Consider the following 22,500-nt stretch of genomic DNA (forward strand, 5'->3'; position numbering starts at 1 on the left):
GAGTTCTGTACATACTTTCACGAAGCATTACCATTTACCAATTTTCTCTAAATCCAGAGCTGATTTTGCCACTGCAGTCTTGCAGGGCCTTATTAGCTGGTTCTAATGCTATCTAAATTCCTCTTTCCATCCTTAGCTTTGGGAATCTACCCAAATGTAATGACTGCAACAGTGAAACATGAAGAACATAGTACAGTTGTGTACACTTAACATAAATGTAGATGTTCGAGTGTATTCACTGTTGCAGTCTTGGTTACCCTCCCTCCAGCCCCTTGACGTCTTTTGGCTATACCTCTATTCCTTTTTACTATGCTTAAAAGCTTTTTGGTGTATTTGCTTTTTTGTTGGAGGTATAACCTTGTTTATATATTTAATTACTTCCCATTAGAGGTCACCTGACATCTGGGGCAAGAAAAACTGATGTAATGGTGTCGGCTGCATGCTTTATACCCCTGACTACCTGACATCATGGAGGATGCAACAGCAACAAACGCAGGACCCAAGACTTTAATAATCAGGCCAACTGAGGGCTACTGCAAGCAGATAACCCAAATGTAATGACTGCAACAGTGGATACACTCGAACATCTACATTTATGGTAAGTGTACACAAGTGTGCTCAAGAGAAGGGTTGGGTTTTGCCTGCTGGTGTGTTCCTTCCCCTTTTTGTAGGCCTGCAAGTGGTCTTCAGTCTGCTGTGAGACAGCCTGAGTCAGTGTGCTTCCATACTGCTCCCTTTGGAGGGGCTTTCTTTCTCTGTTTTCTCCCCCTCCGTGGCTTATTTGGAGAGTGATTTTGCAGGGAAGAGGCGGACCTGTAAGAGGAAATAGTGGAGACACTGTAGAAGTATCTCATGGAAGATACTAACCTCGAGGAAGGAGCTTAGTCCCCTAAGTCTCTGCAGGATGGCTCTTTTTTTGGCGATTTGGTGGTGCTTCGCCAGTGCGGAGGTTGGACCACAGAAGCCCTGTTTCAGCAGTTTCTAGTGGCAGTGCACATCCCGGGGAAATACAACATTTTAAGACAGCCACAGCAGGCGCATTCTGTTACCTTATGAGTGGTTTAATACATCTGAAGGTTGTAACAGGTTTTTTTGGCATTGGGGCACTTGGTGTTGACCTTTTCACCACCTCATCCAATACCACCCTAGATGTCCTTCAAGGATGCATCTGCAGTCCTAACATATGGGTTGTCCTGCCTCAGGCAGCCCTTCGGTCGGCCGGATTCCAAAGTCTGGATCTGGCCTCGGCTGATGTCGCACTTCACCCGACGTCATAGCTGCTGTGAATTGGGTATAAAGGCATCAGCCGACGCCATTTTACTCAGTCTTTCTTGCCACGCGGTGCCCGAAGCAGAAGCTGTTGGCAAGTGCCGGTCGGTCAGATCCAGAGATTACTACTACCGAAGACTTCTAAAAGCTGGTACCCCGTTGGGGACTCTTTCTTGCCTCAGCCGATGTCAGAAAAAGTAAATAACTGTTTAACTTGTGGGAAACAAATACCTCATAAGGATTTCCACTCTTACTGCCTTCCTTGCTTAGGCCCAGGCCACGACGTAGCAGCTTGTCTAGCCTGTGCTTCCTTCAACCGACGGACACTTAGACGTCGGTCGGAGTTTGCAGAGGAGTTTTTCTGCCCCGCTTTTGCTTACAAAATGCTGTCGGAGACTCCGACTTCACAATTAGCTAAAAAACGTAAGGACAAGGACCGACACTCGCGGTCCGCGGTTTCGGCCGAAACCACGGTTAAGCCAACCGCGAGTGTCTCGGTTTCAGCTGAAACAGAGTCCACGGTTCTTCCTTCGGCCGAAAGCATGCCTCCTACAGCCGAGGCCTCACACAGCATGGCTGAATCTGCTACTGAAATTCCACCTGCTGTTGCAGGCTCCAAGGATTTATCAGATACTATTCCTTTAGACATATCTACTCCTGCACGTGGAGCTGCTAGGCCCCCTGCATCTATGTCTATCAAGGCTTTTTCCAGGGCTAAAGCAGCTAAATCTTCTAAGGCCTTGCCTGCTAAAACCCCCCAACACCAGGCCTACCTCTAGTTCCCAAATGCTCAGCCTGGCAGAGGATCTCATCTCTTTGATCAGGGGATCCCAACCTCACCCTGACAGGGCCTCTCATCCCCCTCCAGAGAAGAGGCCTAGAGCAGAGCCCCCTGAGCCAGTTTCAACAGATTATTCCTCGGATGATTCAGAAAACTCAAATCCTCCAGAAGGCCCTTATTCTCCATATGAGGACTCTGATGCAGAAGACTCCATTCCTTCTGCCTCTCCTCCTGAGGAATTTTCTTTTGGGGAAACCTTGCATGCTATGAGAGAGCAATTTCAATGGCAGGGCCAGGATTTTTCAGATTCAAGGAAGAAAAGGCTAAGGACCTTTTTATATTTACCACAGCATAGGCCTTTAGCCATTCCTCCAGTACTAACAGTTGTGGATGATGCATTTAATGATGCTTGTACTGCCCCTGACTCTCTTCCCCCTGACTCTCTTCCCCCGGCCCCTGCTAAACCCGACAGATATTACAGGGTCCCGGACACACATTTTCACTTGTATAAGGCTCCTATTGCAGATCCTGAAACTATTTCACAGGGCCCCAAAACTGTGGCAGCTGCCTCTGCCAAAAACCCCCTCCCCTCTGAAAGAGAATCTAGAGCATTAGAGAGATGGGGTAAAAAAGTTTATACTTCTGCTACTCTTTCGGCTAGGGCCTTAAACTGTCAATTCCACATGATTCAGTATCAGGAATTTTTGTTAGATCAGCTAAATAAAAAACTGTCCTCCCCTGAACCTGTAGACCGTAAGTCCCTTCAGGATTTGGTACATAACACTCATCAGGTCAGTAATCATTCCTTAAAATGCGGCTATGATGCACTGGAGGCTTCCTTTAGATCAGCTATGACTGGTACAGTGATCAGAAGGCATGCATGGTTAAAAAGAGCAATCCTTACCAGACCATGTAAAGTCAAAGCTCCTAGATGCTCCCATGGAGAAACAAAGTTTGTTTGGCTCCCCTGCACAGCAAGTGCTAAAGAAGGTGGAAGAAAAAGCAAAATCTGTCCAAACAGTCAAGGATTTCTTACAGGTCCAGCCTCTGAGGTTTAGTAGAAATTGGCCTTCGAAAAATTGGTCCTTTCCAGACACCTCCAGAGCACAGAGAGGCAGAAATAGGCGCCCAAGAGGCAGAGGTCAATCCAGAGGTGCCTACAGGGGACGTCAGTGGCAGCCTAACAACCAGAGAAGTACTGCCACAGATCCAGCTACTACCACTTCCACAGGACAGTCACAATGACTTGGCTCTGATACCGCCTACCAGGGAACAACTGGAAGCACCCTTAGGCGGAAAGTTAGCCTTATTTTCAGTAAACTGGCATTACATTACAGGAGACAAATGGATTTTACAGACAATAGACAAAGGCTACAGGTTTCACTTCCATACTCTACCAAAAAAGAGAGGAATGCCAAACCTACCACCAAACCAAAAAACAAATGCTCTAGGACAAATCAACCACTTACTAAGGATGAGAGCTATAGAAAAGGTACCATCTATGGAACAAGGACAAGGATTTTACTCCAGACTTTTCCTGGTACCAAGGAAAGAAAACCAATGGAGACCTATTCTCGACCTGTCCGCTCTGAACACATATCTCATAGTTCCAAAATTCAAAATGCTGACCCTACAGCAACTTCTTCCCATGCTGGGCAAGAAGTCTTGGCTGGTGACTCTAGATCTCAAGGAGGCATACCTGCACGTCCCTATACGACCAGATTGCAGAAGATACCTCAGATTTCTTGCAGGATCAGAGCATTATCAATTCTCAGCATTGCCCTTTGGCTTATCTACTGCGCCCAGAGTATTCACGAAATGCCTGGCATCAGTAATTGCTCATTGCAGGCTTCAGGGAATTCAGATTTATCCATACCTGGACGACTGCCTAATACAAGCGGACAGCAAGACCAAATTAACAAAAGATTTGCAAAAGGTTATACAACTACTACAAGCCCTGGGATACACAGTCAACATGAAAAAGTCAAGGCTGGTACCATCCCAAAGGATAACATTCTTGGGTGCAGAACTGGACACTTCAAATCAAATGGCATTTCTCACAGCAGAAAAGCAAAAGCAACTACCACTCTATTTCATGGCATTAACAACACAGAACCAGCTTACAGCAAGGAAAGTCTTGCAAGCCCTGGGTTACATGGCATCCTGCATACTATTGATTCCACATGCCAGACTGCATATGAGGAAGTTGCAGTGGTACCTAAGGAATTTATGGTCTCAACACAAGCACAGTCTAGAAACCCCAATTCCAATAATTCCATGCCTGAAGCAAGAATTCCTGTGGTGGGCTCAGGCCTGTCAGTTGAACAGAGGACTGCCTTTCCACAAGCCTCACCCAAGCCAGACTATCACCACAGACGCCTCAGACCTCGGTTGGGGGGCACACATGGTGGACAAGTGTATACAAGGCCTATGGACACAAGACCAGCTGAACCTACACATAAATCAAAAAGAGATGCTGGCAGTGAAACAGGCAATTCAGACATTCAGACCGTTTCTTCAACAGGGTCATTTGCTGATAAGGACGGACAGCACCACAGTCATGTGGTATATCAACAAACAATGAGGCACACACTCATATCCTCTGTTGGATGGCAATGGACCTGTGGAATGTGACCCTGAAACTCAACATTCAGCTCCAGACCATATTTGTGCCAGGAAAAGAAAATATACTAGCAGACACCTTAAGCAGAACTACCACGGATGCCCACAAATGGATGCTGCTTCCAGACATCTTCAAATCCAGTACAAAGAAATGGGGACTACCAGAAATAGACCTGTTCGCATCCCCACACAACCACCAATTGAGGAAATTCTGCACAAGGACATACCACCCACTTGCTTGGAAGGTGGACTCCCTCTCCTTCAGTTGGGAAAATCTGACAGCATATGCATTCCCACCTCTTCCTCTGATGCACAAAGTGCTATGAAGATCAAAGAAGATCACCCAAAGATCATCCTGATAGCTCCAGACTGGCCGAGGCAGCATTGGTACCCGCAACTGAGGAGTATGTCTCGGACGCACGCATGGCCTCTACCTCTAGTTCCTTTACTGCTAACACAGAACAACTTCAAGATCCTACTTCCAAATTTGAAAACACTGCAGCTAGCTGCTTGGAATATTACATAAAACAAAATAACCCAGTTTTATCTCAGAGGGTTAAAGACATTATCCTGGAGGCTCGCAGACCCTCCACAAGGAAGACTTATTCAGCCAAATGGAAAAGATACCTCATTTGGAGTGCAGCAAAAGGAGAAAATGTCTCATTAACAAACATAGCTAACATCCTGGAATATTTAGCAGAACTTTTCCACAATGGCCTATCTTACTCCTCCATTAAGATTCATGCATCAGCAATTTCAGCAGAATACAACATGGATCCTCCAGTCTTCTCTCATCCTCTACTCAGGCAGTTTCTGAGAGGAATTAAAAATGTAAAGCCTCCAAGGAAGCCACCTTTGCCTACATGGGACCTTAACTTTGTGCTGGAAAAGTTAACACTTCCCTTGAACCAGCAGCAACAGCAGAATTACAGTTCTTATCTTGGAAAACTGCTTTCCTGCTTGCAATCACTTCAGCAAGAAGGGTTTCTGAATTACAGGCATTAATGGCAGTACAGCCCTTCCTTATCTTCCATCAGGATAGAGTGTCCTTGAGAACTAACCCTACTTTTATGCCAAAGGTGGTCTCCAGGGTATCATTGAACCAAGCAATCCACCTACCAACATTCTTCCCCAACCCACAGAACAGGGGGGAAAGACTACTACATACCTTGGATGTGCACAGGCAATTGCGCTACTATCTGGACAGAAACAAGAACAATAGAAAAACTGACCAGCTTCTGGTAGCATATGCAACAGGAATGGAAGGAAAAGCAATTTCAAAACAGAAAATCTCAAAATGGATAGGAAATTGCATTAGATTTTGTTACTCTTTTCATGGAAAGACAACTCCAAAAAACATCAGACCTCACTCCACAAGGGCTACAGCCACTACTACAGCTTTCTTATGAGGAGTGGCTACCAAAGACATTTTAGAAGCTGCTACTTGGAGCTCCGTGCATACATTTGCCAAGCATTATAATCTACCTTTATACTCCAGATCCCGAGCAGGTTTTGCAACTGCTGTTTTGCAAGGGATCTTAACTACACCATAATCATCTTTGTGCCTCCTCCCCCAGTTTGGCTATGGTATTCTACCCATATGTTAGGACTGCAGATGCATCCTTGAAGGACATAGTACAGTTTTGTACCTACCATTTATGTAGATGTCCGAGAGGTATGCATCTGCAGTCAGGATTACCCACCCTCCTTCCCCTCTGTGGTACTCCTAGGGTATTTGCCCATCTTGTAGCTAGCTGGGGGAATCTATTATGGTGTATTTGTTTGTATATATGTATATACATGTTTATTTTTGTTTGCTCTCTACTGTTTGGAATTATTTGCATTTATCCAAATTTAGCCTTCCTAGAGGGCACCTGGCATCTGGGGCAAGAAACACTGAGGAAAATGGTGTCGGCTGATGCCTTTATACCCAATTCACAGCAGCTATGACGTCGGGTGAAGTGCGACATCAGCCGAGGCCAGATCCAGACTTTGGAATCCGGCCGACCGAAGGGCTGCCTGAGGCAGGACAACCCATATGTTAGGACTGCAGATGCATACCTCTCGGACATCTACATTTATGGTAGGTACAAAACTGTACTTTCCCCCTCCAGGACAGTCACCCAGAGACACTCTGCTGTACGCCCTCCAGTGCTTATGTACGTGTATCCCCCACTTCCCTTGTTTCTAAAGTTTCTTCAGAACGCAGGCCACTGCGGATCTACTTGATCCTCATAGCCCTCTTTTGCCATTGTTAGGTAAGGTTTCCCTTCCATTGGCTTCTTTTGAAGTGCCCTCCTTGGGTACTGGATCCTATTCTCGATCGCATTTCTCATTCAGCTGGTCTGGATCGACTAGATCTGTGGTCCTTAAAGTTATATCCTCATGGTTCCTCTGGTCCCCTTGATGGTCTGAATTCCTAAGCTTTCATAGACCGCTGTTCACATATTGACCCTCATCTCAAAAGCAGTCCATCAGGAAAGTGTATTCAAGTAAATGGAGAAGGTTTGTTATGTGGCAGAATCTCATAAGCTTGATCTTTTGTCCCACCCCTTTGGAATCCGTTTTGGATTTCCTCATTGAGTTGTGCATCAAGCTTCAGTTTCCTCAATAGTCAAAATACAACTGGCGGCTGTTTCTGATTTTCATGCTAGCAGGGAGAATCTGCCTCTGGCTTCCCTCAAGATATGCAAGGCGTTCCTTAAGGCTGCTTTTTTATTACGTCCACCACTGCTGGATCCAGCCCTGCCATGGGGATTTGCCTTTTTGTGTTGAACGTCCTTGCAGGCCCTCCATTTTGATCCTTCAGCTACTTCTGACTAGCTTTTGTCTTTGAAAGCTCTGTTAGTGGTAGCAGTTACTTTCCTCTAGGAGTGTTTTGGAATTGCACGCTCTTGATTCTTCTCTTAATTTTTTTTCCGTAAGGACAGGATGTCCTTCATGGATGCATCTGCAGTCATAACAAATGGGTTGTCCTGTCGTCAGGCAGCCCTTCGGTCGGCCGGATTCCAAAGTCCGGGTCCGGCTTCGGCTGATGTCGCACTTCACCCGACGTCATCTCTGCTGGTCTTCGGGTATAAAGGCATCAGCCGACGCCATTTTCCTCAGTCTTTCTTGCCGCGTGGCGCGAAGCAGAAGCTGTTCGCAAGTGCCGGTCGGTCAGATCCAGAGATTACTACTACGAATACTACTCAAGACTTCTAAAGCTAAGTACCCGTTGGGGACTCTTTCTTGCCTCAGCCGATGTCAGAAAAAGTCAATAACTGTTTAACTTGTGGGAAACAAATACCTCATAAAGATTTCCACTCTTACTGTTTGCCTTGCTTAGGCCCAGACCACGACGTAGCAGCCTGTTCGCCTGTGCTTCCTTCAACCGACGAACGCTTAGGCGTCGTTCGGAGTTTGCTGAACAGTTTTTCGGCTCAGATTTTGCGTACATTATGCCGTCGGATCCTCCGACTACCCAAATTGTTAAAAAACGCAAAGAAAAAGACCGACACTCGCGGTCCGCGGTTTCGGCCGAAACCACGGTTAAGCAAGCCGCAAGTGTCTCGGTTTCGGCCGAAACCGAGAAAACTGGTCAATCTACAGCCGAATCCATGACTACTACTGAGGCCCCTGCTACCTTACCTGAACTTGCCTCAGAAATTTTGCCTACAACTGTGGATCCTGCTGATCTATCAGACACCATCCCCTTGGATATCTCTACCCCAGCACGTGGTGCTGTTAGGCCTCCTGCAGCCATGTCTATTAAGGCCTTTGCCAGGGCTAAAGCAGCCAAATCAGCTAAATCAGTGCCTGTTAAACCACCCTCTCTCAGGCCCACTTCTAGTTCACAAATGCTTACTCTGGCAGAAGATTTAATATCCTTAATTAGGGGATCCCAATCTCACCCAGACAGGGCCTCTCAGCTCCCAGAAGAGAGACCTAGAGCAGAGCCCCCCGAGCTTGTGTCCTCTGATGATTCTACGGATGACTCAGACATTACAGACCAGCCAGAGGCTCCTTTCTCCAACTATGAAGATTCAGATGCTGAAGAATCCATTCCAGCTGCCTCTCCACCAGAGGAATTCTCCTTTGGGGAAACCTTACATGCCATGAGAGAACAATTCCAATGGCAGGGACAAGATTTCTCAGACTCAAGAAAAAGGCTTAGGACCTTTCTGCACTTACCACAACATAGGCCCTTAGCTATACCTCCTGTCCTATCTGTTGTGGACGATGCATTTAATGAGGTCTGCACTGCACCTGACTCTTTACCTCCAGCCCCTGCCAAACCAGATAGATTTTACAGGGTGCCAGACACTCATCACCACCTATACAAGGCCCCACTTGCAGACCCCGAAACTATATCCCAGGGGCCTAAGGCAGTAGCCTCGACCACAGCAAAAAACCCTAGTCCCTCTGAAAGGGAATCCAGGTCATTAGAGATGGGGGAAAAAGTCTACACCTCTGCTACTCTCTCAGCTAGAGCTTTAAACTGTCAGTTTCACATGATCCAATACCAAGAGTTTATGCTTGATCAGTTAATTAAAAAGCTGTCCTCTGATGAATCTTTAGATAAGAAATATGTATTAGAAATGGTGAATAACATCCAACAGGTTAGTAACCATTCTTTAAAATGTGGCTATGATGCACTGGAGGCTTCATTTAGATCAGCCATGACTGGCACAGTTATAAGAAGGCATGCATGGTTGAAAGAACAGGTCTTGCCGGATCATGTTAAAGCTAAGCTATTGGATGCTCCTATGGATAAGGCCAGTCTATTTGGGGAACCTGCCCAGCAGGTAATGAAGAAAATGGAAGAGAAGGCAAAATCTGTACAAACAGTCAAAGATTTCCTAAAGGTTCAGTCCCCAAGGTTTAGCAGGAACTGGCCTGCCAAAAATTGGTCCTTTCCTGACTCCACAAGGTCACAAAGGGGAAGGAACAGACGCTCGAGGGGCAGAAATCAATCCAGAGGAGGTGCCTACAGAGGACGACAGTGGCAAGGCAATAACCGAGGCACAGACACAACCACTGCCACTGCAACAGGACAATCACAGTGACTTGACTCTGACTCCGCCTACCAGGGAGCAAATAGCAGCACCATTAGGCGGAAAGTTAGCCTTATTCTCGAAAAATTGGCACTATATTACAAAAGACAAGTGGATTTTACAAACCATAGACCAAGGCTACGGTTCCACTTCCACACTTTACCAGTAAAAGAGGAATGCCAAACCTGCCCCAAATCAAAGAATAGAAGCCCTACATCAGACAGCTGGAATTAATAAAGATGAGAGCTGTGGAAAGGGTACCAATAACAGAACAGGGCAAAGGATTCTACTCCAGACTCTTCCTAGTACCAAGAAAAGAGAAAAACTGGAGACCTATTCTCGACCTGTCCATCTTAAACACATACATCATTGTCCCAAAATTCAAAATGCTGACCCTACAGCAACTTCTTCCCATGCTGGGCAAGGAGTGTTGGCTGGTAACTCTAGATCTCAAGGAGGCATACCTGCACGTCCCCATTCGACCAAATTGCAGAAGATACCTCAGATTTCTTGCAGGATCAGAGCATTATCAATTCTCAGCATTGCCCTTTGGCTTATCTACTGCACCCAGAGTATTCACAAAATGCCTGGCATCAGTAATCGCTCACTGCAGAGTACAGGGAATCCAAATTTATCCATACCTGGACGACTGCCTGTTACAAGCGGACAACAAAAGCAAGCTGACAACAGATTTACAAAGGGTCATTTACTTGCTTCAAGCCCTGGGATACACAGTCAATTTACAAAAGTCAAGGCTGACTCCATCCCAGACAAGAACTTTCTTAGGCGAATTGGACACAGTAAAACAGATGGCATTCCTAACTGCAGAAAAACAAAAGAACTCCCTCTTTACTTCTTGGCATTAACAAAGCAGAACAAACTAACAGCGAGAAAAGTTCTGCAGGCCTTGGGCTACATGGCATCATGCATAATCTTGGTCCCACATGCCAGACTGCATATGAGAAAGTTACAGTGGTACCTAAAGAATTTATGGTCTCAACACAGACACAGCTTAGAAACAGAAATACCACTAATCCCATGCTTAAAACAGGAGTTCCTATGGTGGGCTCGGGCATGCCAGTCAAACCCAGGCTTACCCTTCCACAACTTTCGAGCAAACCAAACCATCACAACGGATGCCTCAGACCTAGGATGGGGGGCACACATGATGGACAAATGTGTACAAGGACTGTGGACTCAGGACCAGCTGCACCTGCACATCAACCAAAAAGAAATGCTGGCAGTAAAACTGGCAATCCTAAAATTCAGACCATTCCTCAAAGAAGGCCATTTGATGATAAGGACAGACAACACCACAGTCATGTGGTACATCAACAAGCAGGGAGGCACTCATTCTTACCCCCTATGCAGGATGACTTTGGACCTTTGGAATCTGGCTCTAAGCTACAACATCCAGTTACAGGTAATATTTGTACCGGGAAAAGAAAACACCCTAGCAGACATTTTAAGCAGAACCACCTCGGATGCTCACGAATGGATGCTACACCCGGACATCTTCAAGACCATCACAAAGAAATGGGGAATGCCACAAATAAACCTATTCGCTTCCCCACAAAATCACCAGCTCAAAAAATTCTGCACAAGGACATTCCACCCACTTGCATGGAAGGTGGACTCTCTATCCTTCAGCTGGAAAGGCCTGACAGCATATGCATTCCCACCTCTTCCCTTAATACACAAGGTACTACTGAAAATCAAAGAGGAACGGCCAAGGATAATTCTGATAGCACCGAACTGGCCAAGACAACACTGGTACCCATTACTGAGGACCATGTCTCGAGAAAATGTGGTCAATACCGCTGATGCCTCTGATGTTAACTCAGAACAACTACAACATCATACATCCAAACCTAAAAACCTTGCAACTGACTGCCTGGAACATCATATAGCAGACCTTTCACAAAGGGTTAAAGACATTATCCTTGAAGCCCGCAGACCTTCAACAAGAAGGAACTATGCAGGAAAATGGAAAAGGTTCGTCATTTGGAGTACTGAAAGAGGAAAAGATGTGTCGAACATAGATATTGCTAACATTCTGGAGTACTTGGCAGAGCTTCTACATACAGGCCTGTCCTATTCCTCCATCAAGATACATGCATCAGCTATTTCAGCAGAATACAGCTTTGATCCTCCTGTCTTTTCACATCCTCTACTCAGGCAGTTCCTCAGAGGGGTCAAGAATGTAAAACCTCCTAGGAAACCACCATTACCAGCATGGGACTTGAATTTTGTACTAGAAAAATTGACACTCCCTCCGTTTGAACCAGCAGCAACAGCAGACCTACAACACCTGTCATGGAAAACTGCTTTCCTACTGGCTATTACTTCAGCAAGGAGGGTTTTGGAACTACAGGCCTTAATGGCAGTGCAACCCTTCCTAATCTTCCATCAAGATAGGGTGTCCATGAGGACTAATCCTACATTTATGCCTAAGGTGGTATCCAGAGTGTCTTTAAACCAGGCAATCCACCTACCTACCTTCTTTCCCAATCCACAAAACAGAGGTGAAAGAATAATGCATACCTTGGATGTACATAGACAGTTACGCTACTACCTGGACAGAACCAAAGCTAACAGAAAAACTGACCAGCTCTTTGTAGCCTATGCAACAGGAAGGGAAGGAAAAGCAATTTCCAAACAGACAATCTCCAAATGGATAGGAAATTGCATAAGATTCTGTTACTCTTACCATGGAAAACCAATTCCACAGAACATAAGACCTCATTCTACAAGGGCTACAGCCACTACCACAGCTTTCTTAAGAGGAGTGGCAACCAAGGACATTATTGAGGCGGCTACTTGGACCTCCGTGCATACATTTGCCAAGCATTATAATTTATCTCTATACTCTAGATCCCGAGCAGGGTTTGCCACTGCTGTACTGCAAGGGATCCTGACTACACCATAATTATTATTCCTCCTCCCCTAGTTGGCTATGGTATTCTACCCATTTGTTATGACTGCAGATGCATCCATGAAGGACATAGTACAGTTTTGTACCTACCATAAATGTAGATGTCCGAACTGGATAGCATCTGCAGTCAGGATTACCCTCCTCCTTCCCTCTACGGTACTCCTAGGGTATTTACCCTCCTTATAGCTAGCTGGGGGGGGGGGGAGTCTCTTATGGTGTATTTGTTTGTATATATGTACATACATGTTTATTTTTTGTGTTTGCCTTCTACTATTTTGGAAACATTGGCATTTATCCAAAATTTAGCTATCCAAGAGGGCAATTGGCATCTGGGGCAAGAAACACTGAGGAAAATGGCGTCGGCTGATGCCTTTATACCCGAAGACCAGCAGAGATGACGTCGGGTGAAGTGCGACATCAGCCGAAGCCGGACCCGGACTTTGGAATCCGGCCGACCGAAGGGCTGCCTGACGACAGGACAACCCATTTGTTATGACTGCAGATGCTATCCAGTTCGGACATCTACATTTATGGTAGGTACAAAACTGTACTTTTTCTCTTCGTATGAACCCTTCCCCTTTGGTGAAGGCTGTTTCCGAGAATAATCTTAACAGTTCTATACATCTTCTGTATACTTTCCCAGTTTTTCCATTAAGGGAGAATACCTTCTGTGTTGTGTGGATGTACATAAACAGCTGACATTTTATCTAGACTGTACAAATGGTTTCAGAAAAATCTAGCTAATTTGTCTCATTTTCAAAATCCAGGCAGGGCTCACCTGTATCTAAAGTGACTTTATCCAAGTGGATGACAAGATCGTATTTTGTTTTCATATTCATTGAAAGGCAAGGCCATTCCATCGCTACTTCTACAGCTTTCTTTCCTAGAGTACCAGTGGATTAAGTTTGTGCAACTGTACTTGGCTGGGCCGTCCCACTTTTGTCACATTATGAGCTTGGATGTTCAGTCTAGATCCAGGACTTCCTGTAGCCCTACTGTGTTGTGGAATATCTTCCTTAGTTCCTACCAAGGAATTTTTTGTGGCTAGAGACTCTGTTCCACAGGTTGAAGCTAGATATCACAGAAAAAAATCTGATGATAAAAGTTATATACTTTATTGCCTTTATTGCTCTCAGAACAGGTGGTTGGGATTTTAGTTGTTTTTTTAGCTTTCGCTGGTGCATTTGTGTTAAAAGTTATATACTTACCGAAGCAATAGAGCCATGTTGTCATTATCCATCTGGTTTAACCCCCACCCCCCGCCCCCCGCCTTTGGTGTCATGTTGGACCTTTCCATGATTGGATGGGGGAGGTTGTCTGTTCCTTGAGATTTGCATCCTCCTTGATGTATCCTTTTTTTAATGTATACATGTACACACATGCTTGTTCGTACATGTGTAGTTAAACTGTTCATCATGGGGCTGACTTGATCTGAGGATTAGAGTGAGGAACTGGGGTCTGTGGGCAAGAGAGATGGAGCCAAGCAAGTAGATGACTTTGGAATTTGCAAGTATCTGTTCCAGAGTTCTACAGGTTGAATCAGATGGAGACAGACAACACAGCTCTATTGTTTTGGTAAGTATAGGACATGCGTGTTATCCCGATTGCCCCTTTTTGACCCAGATAAAGTTGGTTCTGTCTTCCCAGGCCTCATCTTATGAAGGCACCTTGGCTTCTGGATCTGGCTGTGGATCTTATGCCCCACATGTCTGAGAAGCCTGACCTAGATCTTCAGAATCTAAAATTAACCACTTGATTGGATATGGAAGTTGTACACTTACATACCACTGGATCCTTTCATTCCTGTCCATCTGATATGACAGCCCTCCCGAGTTCTTCCCATCTTTAGCTGTTTGAGGATTCTGAAGAGTTTTATTCTGTCCTAGCTGTTATAGGCTTGATCTGAGGGAAGTTGGTTTAGAGAGGGCTAGTGTATTTTAGGATGGAAAGGGTTGAAAAGCTTGAGGCTTGGAGCACTGACTATGTCAGTAGGGATTTGACAAGCAGCAGGAAAAAAAGTCATATCAGATGGACAGAAATGAAAGATTCCAGTGTTATGGTAAGTGCACAACTTCCAAATTGTCAACATATTATAGTTATTGATGTTAGAGGATGATTTCCCAATTCCTTTCCCCCACTGTGGGCATTCATGAATGGCATCAGGCACCAGTTAGTCCAGTGATGGCGAACCTTTTGGGTTTGGCATGTCAAAAGCTCCTGGCACAAAATAATTCAGTGCACTTCACATGAGAAATGAATGCAAAAGCATTGTCTTTGGTAACTCGGGTGTTGGTGATCGCTGTCCTGTCATCCAAAATGTCGTGGCGTGTCACCTTTGACATGAGTGTCATAGGTTCACCATCACTGAGTCCCTCCATAACCTCTACATTATCTGGCTTCAACCAAACTGTTGCATTCCCTCCCTTACAACTTACTGGACTGCGCCTGCCCGAGATGATATTCAGAAACTGGGAGAGCTGCCAGTTGGACACAGTGTTTCAGTGATTAAAAAATAAACAATTGCTGTAGAGGCAGTATAATAGTTGTACTCGCCTTTCCTTAGTACAAGTCTGGGTGGTACATAGGTAGTGGCAAGAAAGAACAGAAGGTGGCTGATCATGCATCTTCTTTTATGCCATGATATGGAGACATTAGAGTTTGGGAGATGTAAGGTTTGCATAGGGGGAGGGAGAAGAGCTTTGAAACCCTAGCTCAGAATTAAGACACTGCCTGCAGCCAAGATCCTTGAAGTAGTTATGCTTTCACTGGTGACTGCACTTGAATGTCGATAATCATGATAAGTTGGTAACACAAGAATTGCTAGACTGAGGTGGTGTAGAACTGCAGGACCACGAGTTTGTATCTTAACTTTATTTTTTCCCCAATGTTTACAAGAAGGGTGGCAGGTAGTACCTTGTGTAACAGTAAAGAGATGCTAAAGAATTCAGCCTTGGAAGAGAGGGATGAACATAGAATTAGTTGTGGTAGCAAAAATAAAACCATTTTGTATTAACACCTTTTCTTTTTTTTATTTTAGAAATATTCCAAGTGTTGGAAGTACACTGGATCAGGATTATGTGCAGTCCTATACACCACAGACACACACACCTTTTGGAATGAATAGTGCACCACCCAGCAATAGTGGAGCAGGAATTCTTCCATCACCTGCTACCCCTCGTTTTTCAGCTCCTACTCCCAGAACACCTAGGACTCCTCGGACTCCAAGAACAGGTGGTGGGCCAGCCAGTGTTCCAGGTTCAGTAAAATATGAGAGCTCAGACCTGTATTCACCAGCTTCTACACCATCAACATGCCGGCCACTGAGTTCTGTTGAACCAGCTACTGTTCCATCCATCCCGGAAGCTCATAGTCTTTTTGTAAACCTTATCCTTTCAGAGTCTGTTATGAACTTGTTAAAGGACTGCAATTTTGACAGTTGCTGCATTTGCGTTTGTAACATGAACATCAAAGGTGCAGATGTAGGGGTTTATCTTCCAGATCCGTCACCTGAAGCACAGTATCGGTGTACCTGTGGCTTCAGTGCTGTAATGAACAGAAAATTTGGAAACAATGCAGGTTTATTTCTTGAGGATGAATTGGACATTGTGGGACGAAATATGGCATATGGGAAAGAAGTAGAGAAGCGCTTTGATACCCTGAGAGCTTCTTGCATTGAACGTTGTTTTGGAGGCGTTAAGGATATTGAGAAGATCCCTGATGACTTGATTCTTTTGCTGCAGGATCAGTGCACAAACTTGTTTTCCCCATTTGGCGTTTTGGATAATGATTCTTTGCCAAAAACAAATTTAGCTAGCAACCTTGTACGTGTTGAAGAACGGGATTGTTGCAATGATTGTTATTTAGCACTAGAGCATGGACGACAGTTCATGGACAACATGTCAGGTGGCAAGGTGGATGAAGCCCTTGTTAGAAGTACTTGTTTACATCACTGGTCTAAAAAAATGGTGAGTATAAACTTGTACGTATGATGTTTATGGAGTTGATGTTGCTTGGTCTTGTAACAAGCTTATTCCATTGATGTTACAGCATTGCTTAGTGTTATACATGTGCACTGTCATTAAGAAAATGGAATCTGTATATTGTCAAGGCATTTATTTATATTGCATTTTGTATTTGTACTGTTTTAACCTCTGGTGCAGTAGAACTGATATAATAGTGCTGAAAGTCAGGGTGTTGTTGCAGTTGAAGACAAGTATGTTTCATTGATTTTGTAAGTGCAGCCTTCAAGTAGCAGCAAGGAACCAATTTTGAGTGGCTCGAAGTTAAGTCCTGCAGAATCCAGTATTCTTGCATTTTGTTAATTTTCTTAAGATTCCTTCTGACTTTTAAATTGCAGCTAGATGTGGAAAAACACATGCATATTCCAATATGCCTTTCATTTGTCGATAAACATGATTTGTAGCAACTAGATTTGTGGTCTGGTGTAGCATTGTGTCTTTTGATAGTCAGCAGATTTTCAGCATGCTAGCCTGTGAAATTTGTTCACGATTTTCATCTGAGATGAATGTGCATAAAGCTTAACACTAACCGGGGAGCTAATGTTATTGATAAAATGATAAATGACCCTTGATTTCTGATTGTGTTTCATTTGTACTATTCATGTTTTTTGGGAGAAGGGTAATATTGCAGAGACTTTAGTGCTGCTGCTGGTGGTGTCCCCCTTTGTCAGATTAACAGTCACAGAATAAGTGGTTTCCTAGTGTGTAATTTTCTACAAGACGCTTCAGTTCTTACAGAAGTACCTCTTTTTTTGCGGTTTCTTTTGAAGAAGAGTACCATGTAAGTTTACAAGTGACCCTCTTTCCACATAGTTGCATGTAACATTGCACCTTTCTGGTTGAAGAACTTTCTCAGTACTGTGCCAGCTGTTGAAGTGCAGTGCCGCACAAAATCAGATGTACTAGCAGCATAAGTACAGAGGCCAATATGGCAGAATGATGTCTTATTCTGTGGAGGAACAAAGGTTTTCAAGGTTAGCTTCTTTCTTGCTTGGGTGTCGTGTCATGTATCTTAACTCATTCTGTCATTAGTTAACTCATTCTGTCTTTAGTAGCACGAAGCTGATTATTTCCCCTTGCTTTCCTGCAGCCTTTTAGGCAGGAAACAACTTGTTTCTGGAAAGGCTTTATTTTAAATCCTCTTAATAGTACAACTCATGTGATTTGAAAGATCTCCTAAATAAAGTGAGATACATTAAAAACATAAAATATGAAAGTTTTTGGTTACATGATGGGCTACCACTGTTGAGTGTGCCTAAGTGCATTTGAATTTATTTTACAAATGTATAAAAGAAAAGTAGTATTTTACTTACCAAAGTTTAATAGTGTTATGTTCAGTGTTATATTTCTGAAGGTGTGCAAGATAGACCCAGAATATCAATGACTGAATTGTTTGTGTAGGAGCTTTCCAGAAATGTATGAAAATTTTAAGTAACAAAAAACTGCTGTAGCAGAAAAACACGATGTACAACACTAAAACTTGTTAAACATGTAACAACCAAAGTAAGGCTCCGGACACTGACATATTAGCGCTTTCATTCTTTAATTTGGGAACTTCTTTAGAAAATTTTCTAAAAAGTTTTAACTTTGACTTAACACACTGATGTTAAGTTGTCAATCTCGCCTTCATTCTTGCTGGATGGGTTCGGAGCCGATCTTCGGCTCTGACTCGGCACTTGCTAAGCTCGAGAGTCACTTTTACCAGCTCGAGGCAGCCCCATATCCCATGATGCAAGGCGGTAATTACCCAGATCTCGTTTGCCGCTTCGCTAATGAGGTCATCCTTTTTACCAGCTCCTGGTAAGTGATATTTTTCTAGCTTTTTGTCAGGTTTTAAGAGCCTAAAACCCTAATTGTTGGTCCTTTTAGTATCCATTCTTTCCTCAGTGTACTTTCACTTAGCTCCATACCCCTTTTTGTCCTAGTTCTTTAGTTTAGTTTTTCGGGCCTTAGACCTTTCCCACCCTCACAGTTCCTGTCAGGATTCCCTCAGGTGTGTGTGTGTGTGTGTGTTGTGTCACTGTACTTTATAACTATTTTTGTTAGTTATTATTAATATATTTTTAGTGTTAGTGTCTTGATTGGACCGATTGGTGTGTGTAAGTGTTTAAGCACCTAGATATGTCCAAAGGTACTGGGGTCTCAGGTTTCAAGAAGTGTGACTCGTGCTGTCAGAAGATGTCTCTGACAGACGGTCACACTTCTTGTATTTATTGCCTGGGACCCCTACACCTGCAGGACTCCTGTGCTATATGTCATTCTTTCAGCCAGAGAGTCCTGCAGGAACGTAGAAATAAGTTGATCCTTAGGGGTCTACTTAAACCAGAGAGCTCCCCGGCTAAAGTCGGCTCCGGGAAGCCCTCTAAGTCACCCAAGACCCAGGCTTCGGTGTCCAAGTCTGTGGTCTTGGTTCCGACTCCGCCGGAGTCGACATCGGCTCCGGAGCCGATCCTTCCTGTTGGAACCTTTTGTGCCCGTGCCTACCGGCGCCGATACCTTGGCCCGGCACCGTGTCTGCTCCGTCTGGAGCCGACACCCCAGTGTCGGCATGTCTCAGCTCGGCTGGAGCCGAGATATCTTTGTCTCCACTGAGCCGACAACTTGTCGGCTCCCTGGAGCCAACGTTCCTCGGCTCCGATGGCTCCGTCCAAAAAGAGGTCTAGATCTCCTTCTTTGGAATCTATTCACTCGGCTCCAGCATCCCCTTGCTTCGGAGCGGAGCCATCGGAGTCGATCATCGAGGTCTTCCAGGCTTTCAGACCACGATTTAGAGAGTGGTAAGTAGGCTATTAAAGTCACAGGCACTAGCCCAGATGCTCCACAGCCCGTCTCATCAGACGTCAGCTATTATACATCCCCCTGAAATTCCTCCTTCGACTCTCCTACAGAGCTCGGTGCCGGAGATTATTGGTACCATGACTGCTGCTGCCGGCCGATACCACACCTTTCGGCTCCGTCGTCCTCGACTCCTATCTCCTCCTTGAGACCTTCCTTGGAGGGATCCGGGCGTCGGGCTTCCCTGGTTGGTTCCGAGGGGGCGAGTGGCATCGGACCCTTGTCCCCGACCCCGTTCTCCCTCTCGGAGCTTCGGCCTTGGTGAGCTCGGCCCCGACATCTGCTTCGGAGCCTTCCCTTTCGGTGGGACCAGGGATCCCTGTTTCTTCGAGCGGGATCTCTCGGCTCTCCCTGGGAGGGGAGCCTTCGAGGTGATGAGGAGTGTGCTAGCCCCGGAGCTTAGCCAGCAGTCGGTTCCCTTAGCTCCTCCCTCTATGGAGCCTGTAGATGCCTCTTCCCGCTCTCTTGCTCCCGGACCCAGAGATCCATCACCACAGGTTTCCCCATTGGGAAGGACTTCCTCTTCCGAGGTTTCTCCTGATCCTTCAGGTGAAACCCCCGCGTAAGAGGACCTGCAAGAGGAAGCATTTAGACTCCCCCGAGTCTACAACATCAGATACCGATTTAGATGAGTTGGAGGGGTCCCCAAGATCTCCCTCTGAGGATGTCTCCTTTTCAGACATCCTTGAGCTCCTGAAACAGAGGGGGAACTGGCCCTCCATTAACCCCTCCGAGGATGAATCGGTATACCTGGAGGCCTTTGGATCTCGACCCTCCACCTCCTGGGTGTCTCCGCCTTTCAACCTTCTTATGGAGGTCATAGCTCGAAAGGCGTGGGCATCTCCTGATTCGGTGGAACCAGTCCCTAGGAGACCTTCAAAATTTATTACGGCCCCCGCAGAAAAGCAGTTTCTTACTAAAAGTGTCCCGGTTGATGCCATGGTGGTGGCGGCCGCCACTAAGAAGGAACTTGCAGATCCTTCCGTACCAGTCCATCCTCCTAACAAAGAATCCAGGACTATGGACAGGTATGGTAAGCGGATGTTTTCCTCAGCGACATTTGCTATGCGTTCGCTGAATTATTTATGTCACTTCACCAGACTTCAAAGGGACATCCTTAAAGAATTAGGTGAAGTAGTACAGGATCCTTCAGCAGCAGGGGCTCAGGAAAAGATTGCTTCTCAGCTGGGAATCCTTAACTCCATAACCAACTCCTCCATGCGGCTCATTTCTTATGCAGCCGATGGGGCGAGTAGAGCTGCAGGCACAGGAGTGGCTCTCAGACGTCAGTCCTGGATGCGGCTCTGTAATTTTGCAGACCCCTTTAAGGCATCCTTCACAAACTCTCCCTTTGATGGGTCAACTTTGTTTGGCCCTCAGGTGAAGGACACGTTGACCAGGTGTGAGCAAGATGGCAAGACTTTCTGCCGTAGGAGTCCGTTTCTCCACTCCTTCTAGACCTTACCCCAAAGGTCAGAAGGGAGGGAAAATGTGGTTCCGAAAATCACAAGGAGTCACGCCTGACGACGTGGTCAGTTTACCCCAGAGGCAGAGGGGTAATAATAACAGACGCCCTAGGGGCAGAGGGGTCCAGAGAACCAGGGCTCCAGAGAGCCTCTCTCTGACAAGCCCTTCCAGCATCCCTGAGGTGTTGCCCGACTGCCCACCCTTGGAGGCAGTCGGGGGAAGATTATCGCTGTACCCAGAAGCCTGGCTTTCCCTCTCTCAAGACAAATGGGTACAGTCGATCATATCCAAGGGTTACAAGATTTCTTTCGAGGAAAGCCCCTTCCCTCAAAAAGGTTCCCTTCCAGACGTACCACCCGGTCTAAGGGAAACTGCAAGATTAGAGGTTTCAAAGCTTCTAAGGAAAAGAGCCATCCAGCCAGTACCAAAAGATCATTTAGAGTCCAGAATCTACTCAAGGTTCTTTTTGGTCCCCAAAAAGACGGGAGACTGGAGACCAATATTAGACCTCAGCAGACTAAACAAGTCTGTCAAAAAGACGAGATTTCGGATGGTCACACTTCAATCGATTTTACCCTTTCTGGGCAAAGACAACTGGATGTGCTCTATAGACCTTCAGGATGCGTACTATCACATAAAAATCCACAGATGCTCCAGAAGGTTTCTCCGCTTTCGGCTGGGGACCAGTCATTTTCAATTCAGAGCCCTGCCCTTTGGTCTCACTACAGCCCACAGAGTGTTCACCAAATGCATGGCAGTGGTCACGGCTCACCTGAGACGTCTAGGATTCCAGGTGTTTATGTATCGCGACGACTGGCTCCTCTCAGCCACCACCAGGCATCAACTCATCCGAGTCAGAGACTACACCCTACGTCTCTGCAGCCAATTGGGAATTTCGGTAAACTTCGAAAAGTCCTCCTTATCGCCCTGCCAATCTATTACTTTTATAGGCGCAAATCTAGACACTACTCTGATGTCAGCAAACCTAACAAGTCAGAGAATCCTAGATATCCAAAACCACGTTCGAATCATCCTTGCCAGCAAAAAGGTACAAGCCTGGCTGGTTTTGAAAGTGTTGGGCCTCATGGCTGCTGCCATCACACTTCTTCCTCTGGCCCGTTTTTACATGCGTCTTCTACAATGTATGTTGTTCACACAATGGTCCTTCCAGCAGCTTCCCATGCGTCACAAGATCCTAGTGACACAGACCTGCAAGAACCACCTATCCTGGTGGATTTCCTCTCCTCTAGTCCATCAGGGCAGACCATTTGTTCCCCCGGCCCCGGTAGCCACGGTTACTTCGGATGCCTCCCTGATCGGGTGGGGTGGGGGGGCATTATCAGGGCAGGATGGTTCATGGCACGTGTCAACTGTTCGAATACCACCTGCACATAAATGTCCTAGAGATGAGAGCAGTGCTTTTAACGTTGCAAGCCCTCAATGACTTTCTTCCCTTAGGAACTATTGCAGTTCACACGGACAACATGTCCGTGGTGTGGTACATCAACAAGCAGGGCGGAACCAAGTCCTATCCCT

The 22,500-nt window shown here is 45.6% G+C and overlaps 1 protein-coding gene across 1 annotated transcript in view; it reads left to right on the forward strand.

The window, feature by feature from the left end:
- Positions 1-22,500, forward strand: part of MED13 (mediator complex subunit 13) — a 3,555,174-nt gene that overhangs the window by 2,560,733 nt on the left and 971,941 nt on the right. Inside the window, exon 16 of the mRNA XM_044054535.1 lies at positions 15,681-16,612. Within this exon, the coding sequence (XP_043910470.1) occupies positions 15,681-16,612 (932 nt within the window). The remainder of the gene's footprint in view (positions 1-15,680; positions 16,613-22,500) is intronic.

This window comes from Protopterus annectens, chromosome 13.part0, assembly GCF_019279795.1.
Source record: "Protopterus annectens isolate FY-2018-M chromosome 13.part0, PAN1.0, whole genome shotgun sequence".
In the NCBI taxonomy this organism is placed as follows: Eukaryota; Metazoa; Chordata; order Ceratodontiformes; family Protopteridae; genus Protopterus; species Protopterus annectens.